Raw genomic sequence first — 7958 nt, forward strand, 5'->3', positions numbered from 1 at the left:
ATCAACTGGGTAATAAACGTTCATAATCTCTAATATTAATAACAAGAAATAAGGTAGATTGTGAATATGCCACATGCCCATAAGTTGTAAATTTATCATATAGATTAGATGAAATTATTTGATACAAATAACAGTAGAAGATGAGACACAGGTTTTCACGATCAGCAACTTCAGAGTTTTGTGTAACGTATTTCACTAAACAGATGAAATTGTGTCTTTGTTCATGTCATAACGATAAACATAACAATAACAAACTATGTAACATCACTTTCGTAACAAAACACGTTTTCCTTGAAACAATAAAAGTGAGAATTTTAGATATAACAGTTTTGGTGTAATTGCATACCTTATATTTCTAATGACTTCATTCGATGATATGTTTAAAACATGATGACGAGGAAAAATTCTTGTTAAAAGAATAATAATAAAAAAAAAAAAAGATGGCATGCAAATACTATAGTAACGTTGAAAAAAAAATTATATTTTTTAGATGATTATAGATTTCAAAGTTCTAAAAGCCTCTTTGTTTCGTCATTCACTTACGTGAAATGCGGGATTTCACTCAAACGCTCTTTCGAAGTCGAGGAACTTTAGACCACACATTGATACATTCCTTGAACCACTGAATTTCTTCACCTGGTAGACCCTGACGACTTCAGAAGCTCTTGCAGAGCTGCTATATAAGTCTGCGCCATCTGCAACGTCTCGAATTTGGAGAGCTTCCTGTCGCTGCCCAAGCAAGGAATGACCTCCCGCAGTCGATCGAAGGCGTCGTTTAACCCGTGCATGCGTCTCCTTTCCCGGGCATTGGCTGCCACCCTTCTGGTTTTGACAACCTCTTTACCCGGTGGCCGGTGACGTCTTCTCCTCTGTGGCCTGACGCAGGTTCTGTGCGGCCCCACTTTCTCTCTCTCCGTCAGGGTATGCAGCGCCGTGTCGGGCATGAGGTCCAGCTTAATTTCCTTCGGTTCCGCCATCGCGTTGGCGGTTTTGTTGATGGTAGGACTGAAATCATAATTTTGACTGAAATGCGGCTGATACGCCGCCGCGTTCGTGTAAGGTACGGGTGGTCCGGCTGCCCCCGGATGGTAGTTCGGGTACTGGGGGACATCGTAAACACAAGGGGAGTCAAGCAAGGTCAGCTCGTACCCCTCGCTCTCACCTGGTACGACAGACCCCCCATTCACAGGAATGATTGCCCCAGGTCTGGCGCTTGCGTGATGGTGGGCCTCGTCGAAATTGGGTTTCGTCGCCCGGTAATCCACGCCGGGATAGGCCACATCCTCGAGGTAAAAGTAATCGTCCATTGTTGACATTCACATCACAAACAACACGAAAGGTATTTCGTCCAACCCCAAATCGAGTCACTATTCGCCACAGAATACATTAAATATCGACGGAGCTCTGAGCAGCACAGAGTTCGTTGGCAGCGAAGAAGCCATCAAGACGGTTTTCCAGTCTCGAGTCATATCGCTCTAAAGCTTCGTTTACTCAGGTTAGCATCCTTCACCGAAGTGTATATTCTATTAATTGAAGGAACTAGAGGTCCTGCGATACTCTTATCAGTAATCGGCCGCTTCGGGGAGGCACTTTCGATTTCAATCACCGTCGAAGTCTGTAGTTCCTTGTCGGTACAGCGAGAGATTGGCGACAGAACCGTGAGTGGACCGTACATAACTCACGCAAGTAATTTTTCGCTCTTCTTCGCTCCGTCTCAGAATGATTGAGACACCCTACCCGTGAGTCCCCCTTGCTTGTTTCGAGTCTTTTTTTTCTGCAGACGCGATATCACATATAAATACCTGATGGTATCTTCCTAACAGAAGTCAGTCTGCATAACACTAGCGCTATAATCTTCCAAATCTTAATTCATTCAGCCCTGAAGTACGTGGAAGACGTCGGACGCATGCGCAGAGTCACACAGTACCATATGGTCTGGTCACGTGACTTTGCTGGCCAATCATAGCATAGCAGAGTGCATAACGGTATAGAATCTTGCAAATACCACTTCTAGCCTAACATGTGTTCACAATTTGTTTAACAAAATGATCGTAGAAGAACGGTCTCTATCCTTACCAGAAGTAACCGTTCACCAGGTTGTCGATCATTCATTCAAAGTTTGCCCTGACCTCATATCAAGACGTATCGACTCGATGCCTCGGATTGATGGTTTGATTGCTGTTTTGAAAGAAGTAAATAACACTCAGTTTGAAAATATAGCCATCCCATTACGTGGAATAGTTCCGCATGCAATCTGTATTTACCGCCTCAAGCTTTCATGATTAGGTTATGTAACAATGTACTGGTAGTTATTTCAGAATGTTTTATTGTTAATTTGTTCTCTTCATTTACTTATTTCCTTATTTCCTTTCCTCACTGGGCTATTTTTCCCTGTTGGAGCCCCTGGGCTTATAGCATCTTGCTTTTCCAACTAGGGTTGTAGCTTGGATAGTAATAATAATAATAATAATAATAATAATAGTGTATATGGATTTATTGTATAGTGACGGTTTATTAGGTTAGGTTGTATATTAGAGTTTTTTATCGTTAAAGATTGAGTGAGTTTATTAAATAACATTGTTAGAAGCCGGACCGAAATTCCGTTGCCTTGGTAAACTTCAGCCTTGACATAATAGTTAATTTCTTTCAAATTTTATGCCAAAGCACACTCTATTCGATATACTTAAAATTATGCAGATTCATTTTATAATATATAGTTCTTCTTTATTTTGTTTGTTATTCTCTATTTTTTTTTTTTTTTTGTAATCTATTATAGTTTCTTTTATTTTTCTACTCAGTTTTCTCTTTTAGAGCCCTTGGTTATGTTGCCATTTGTATTTCAAAATTAATGTAAATACGGAAGGGTTTATAATAATGACAATGAGGATAAGAATAAATATTTGAGAGTATTATGTAAATTTGCGGACAGGTCGCTTAATGCAGGCTAATTCCACCCTATTGAGAAACTACGCTTTAAAAGTTGCATATCATATCTCGAAACCTCTTAAAATGGTCTTACACGGCCAACTATTCATAAATTGATTTTTAATTAAAAATTTCATGAAGCTCGTAAGATTTCTAAGTCTAGCAGAGCTTGTTACTAGATCACGAAACACCCCCCCCCCCCCCCTTTCCAATTTTGGTGATCCGAGTTAGGTTAAGAGTATGATAACCTAGGCTAAGCCATATCGCATTGATATCATCATAACTAAACCACAAAGAGTTCTCTTGTTTGAGGGTACACTCGGGCACACTATTCTGTTGTATGTCTTTTCCTCTTTTTATATATATATATATATATATATATATATATATATATATATATATATATATATATATATATATATATATATATATATATATATATATACATATATATATATATATATATATATATATATATATATATATATATATATATATGTATATGTGTATATATATATATATATATATATATATATATATATATATATATATATATATATATATATATATATATATAAAAGATCTATTTTGATGTTGTTACTGTTCGAAAAATAATTTAGTTGTTCATTACTTCTCTTGAAGCTTGTTTATTTCTTTATTTCTTTTCCTCACTGGGCAGTTTTTCCCTGTTGGAGCCCTTGGGCCTACAACATTGTGCTTTTCCAACTAGGGTGTAGCTTGGCTAGTGATAATAATATAAAACAAGACTAAAAATTTCCGTTTTCTATGCATCCGATCGGCACCTTTCCGCTAAACTATTGTAACTTATGTGTATATACTGTATATGCAAATATGTGATTAATACAACTGGAATTAAAGGGGGGAGAACAACTTTAGCCTCTAAGTGGTTTGTACTCACACCCAAGGTGCTCATAAGCTACAAGTACACACCAATAAGAGAAGACGCTGTGGTCAGTAACTTTATTTATTCCTTCCGCTATCGACCTCATTATGCATACTTTCATAGAAAGTTCTCTCTCGTGTTACAAAAGTTAATATTTAGAATGAATTCTTTATCAAACATATTTGCGAACAAATGTAAACTAGGGGTGAAACAATGTAACATTTTACTGAAGAAAAACTGGTACATAAACAGTGAATTGGAATGTCGTTATCTAAACAAGTGTTTTTTAATAATGGTTTGTTTACTTGTAAATTAGATGACAGAACTAATTTTTCAAATCTCTGAGAACAATTACAACGGGAATCATATCTGGGTATTTGAATAATTTGTAAAAAAAGTTTCCCTACAAACTGCTTATAATTATGCACCCATGTTGTCCTGCCAATAAATATTATTAAACTATCATTAAAGTCCAATGAGGATATCTTACTGGTGGTAAGTAATCTGTTTGATAATCCTCATCAAACAGGAGGATTAACATTGACGGTAGATAACATACTTTGTGGTAGATACCATACTATAGTAGAAATTCGACGGTAGATAGCATACTATAGTAGAAATTCGACGGTAGATAGCATACTATAATAGAAATTCGACGATAGATAGCATACTATAATAGCACCGACTACCGGGTGGGTGAAAGGGTTCACGAGAACGAAAAAAAGTTTTGGAGAAAACAAGCAGAAACGATCTGTTTTGGTTAAGAACAAAAGTCACAAGGAAAAATACAGTTCATTATGACCAAATCAAGATTTCAGAGGAAAGAAATGCACTGTTGTTAAAATACCATATATGATTGAAGTCAGATTGCTATCAACATTAATGCATGAATTTTAAACGTTTACAAATTAATTTATATATGTCACTATTATGCAAATTTTACAAAGGAGATGTACCTTTTTGTCTGACACAAATTTGAAGGAAAAGCAGAAATAATAAAGTAAATAGCTAGCGGTAATAATCTAACATATTTACGTACAAAAAGTGCAATGATTCAAGGATGGTTATTTAGAGCATTATTATTAGCAATTGATTTCTATCTTGCTTTAATCATCAAAGTTGAAACAAAATCCTACGAGAACCAGTGACTTTAAAGGCGCTAGAAAAAATAGATAATTTTATGCTATCAGAATCGCGTGAAATTTCTCTTGAACTTATGTCAATAAGAGACTTTTATTCTTCAGTGGTCTAAGAACTCTCATAGTATCTCTGCTTGGACGTCGAGATATTTATGTTTCTCTTGATATATTCTGTGGACATACCAAACCTTATTTATTCATTGTAAACTGTATGACTTCCTGCTATTTTCGATGCATATTGAAAATTACTCAGTTTTAAAAAAAGATTATATTCATTATTAATATGAACAAGATTAATATTAATACTATTACTGAAGTTCATGTAATAATCAAAACTAATGTGAAATAATTTACTTATCTTCTCACTTTGCCAACTAAATAAAAAAACGCCTCAGGGGCGTGGAAGGACATTCTTGTGGGAGTCACTACATAGGCGTAAAGGAAAAATATGAAAATTATCTATGAAATTTTCAGCTAAAAAAAAAATTAATTAATTGAATACCATTTATTTTAGCGATGCAATATAAACAAAGAAGGGTGTCATACATATCATTTACACTATAGAAAAACTATTCCGCTGATAAGTAAAGATAAGTAAAACCGAAATGCTATATACTTTTATCATATTTTTAAACTTTAATCATTTTCCAGAGTACATTTTACCGACAGGGCTTCAAGAATTAACATTTGGTCATTTCCCATATATGGAAACACCAGAGGGAGTGGTCGATCAGGAATGTATCATCCCGAATCCTACATATATTTACACTTTTTTTAGGGAATTAAATCTCAATCATTCAATTTATCTCATTAATAACCATCGGAGCGGTGAATTCTTACCATCGTCAGTTTGAAGACTTCATTTGCATCAACGATACATCATCGATAGTTTATGGTTTTCTTGATTAGGTACGGTCATAAATTAGATGGAATTTTTTCTCAAATATCCATATTTTTATGACGTTTTCGACTGGATTAATAATGCGTTTATATTTTTTTCTGCATATTCAGCATTATTCAGGTTCTTTTTTTATTACCCCTTCCCCGCGAGAAGTGGGCGAGGAGTAATTTTTTTTTTTTTTTTTTTTTTTTTTTTTTTTTTTTGTCGGTTTCTTTATATATGTGTTTGTCTGTATGTTTGTTACCTTGTCCCCATCGGAAGATAGGCGAGGGGTATTGTTTGTGTAAGTTAGCCGTTAGGAGGTGACTGAGAGACGAGTCGAATGCAACTAACTTTATTTAGACGGAACTTGAGTATATATAAAACCTGTTCCATTCAAGAACGGCTCAAAAATTCAAACACAGTGATGCAGGAGCATACAAGCATGAATACGTTATCAATGCGAGGGGAGAGCGAACGAAAATATACAAAAAACAGAAATACCGTTACAGTGTACGAGCGTCTGTGATACACGTGCGGTACATGTTTTTGGTAGATTTCAGTCTGTTTCTGAGTTTGTTTGCAACTTTACGGAAAAGCTACCCGACCGATTTACTTGAAATTTTCAGGAAAGGTGCACTATGAAATGCAATAGACCGCATCAAAATTTAGACCTCATAAGGTAAAGGTCAATGTCACAGTGACCTAAAAGGTCAGAATGATATTTTATACTATAACTCCTTCAAATATTATGACATTTACTTGAAACCAAGACTAAAATCGTCATTATCCCCTCCCCCATAGAGAGGTGGCCGAAAGTTTTTTATTTTTTTTTTTTTTTCCGAAAATTTACGGTAAAAATACTAGACTGATTTACTCGAAATTTAATGATTATAAATGGCTTCTGTATCATGATTATAATGTGATATATATCCCAATTGTGAACAGAAGAGGAATGGAGATGGTCCCTTCGAAAGGCTAATAAACTTCTATTTTTCATACATTGTTGGTTATTTTATTTATCAAATATACACGGAAAATTGTGTATTTTAATGCATATATATAGTAGTTATTCTAAATAGAAATGACAAGGGAAATATTTCTTGTATTGTTACGGTTCACACGTTTCGAGATTGGGTAAAATCTATACTGGAAAACTATGAAAGACACAATATAGTTAAATATTTATATATCATACGATGAGCTTTACTAAACTATTAAGTCATTTTAAACGTATTGATGAAAATGTTAAATGTTTGGGGAAAGATATGCGTTAAAAAATCTATTAAAGGAAGTAAAAAATGAAAAAAAAAAAATAAGAGAATATCAATAATTATATTTGGCCCAAAGTTTTCTGGATGCCAGCTAATTAATTATCAGTCATCCCTGTCTTAGCCTGAGTAACTATTATTTTTTTAAATAAGGTATTTATTATCAATGTGATCATTATAGTGTACATAATTCAAGGAAATTATTCGTAATACATATTTGTTATATAAATATGTTGCAGAAGCTTTCTCTCGTTTCAACAAGACCCAGTTGAAGTAACTACTTATTTTTCTGTGAATAAGATTTTCTTTTATCTCATATATGTGTATAAATATATATATATATATATATATATATATATATATATATATATATAATATATATATATATATATATATATATATATATATATATATATATATATATATATATATATATATATATATGGTACTAGGGCATCTTACTTAATGTTTATAATGAATAGATAATATCTTATTGGCGTCCAAAAATCGAAGACAGCTTTTCTTCGAACAAACTTAGTTCCAGAATGTCATTCACTTACATTATACTGTAAATAACTACAAACATAAACATTTTCTTATATTTCTAATGATAAGTATCAAGAACATAACTATAACCTTTCGAACAGTCTTTAAATTCGCTTCTTCGATGCGTTCAGTTATTCATCGAAAAGTTTTTGTTTTATGTTTTCAGTTTTGCTTTCGACAAAGAAATGGCTAATTTCCACTTGTTTCATTTCTTCTTCCAGTATCTATAATCCTCTTGGTGGCCACTATTCATTTTCTGTCGCTTCAATCGGGGTTAATCAACGCATTATTAT

At 33.8% G+C, this 7958-nt stretch overlaps 1 protein-coding gene and 1 long non-coding RNA gene across 4 annotated transcripts in view; one reads left to right on the forward strand and one right to left on the reverse strand.

Annotated features, from left to right (window-relative positions):
• LOC137630131 (uncharacterized) overlaps positions 1-7958 on the forward strand; it is a 1005382-nt gene that overhangs the window by 782869 nt on the left and 214555 nt on the right. The window lies entirely within an intron of this gene.
• On the reverse strand, positions 633-1511 carry LOC137630130 (neurogenic differentiation factor 1-like). The gene has a single exon (XM_068361592.1). It carries the CDS (start codon positions 1314-1316, stop codon positions 633-635), a length of 684 nt encoding a protein of 227 aa, XP_068217693.1. The 5' UTR covers positions 1317-1511.

This window comes from Palaemon carinicauda, chromosome 38, assembly GCF_036898095.1.
Source record: "Palaemon carinicauda isolate YSFRI2023 chromosome 38, ASM3689809v2, whole genome shotgun sequence".
Classification (NCBI taxonomy): Eukaryota; Metazoa; Arthropoda; class Malacostraca; order Decapoda; family Palaemonidae; genus Palaemon; species Palaemon carinicauda.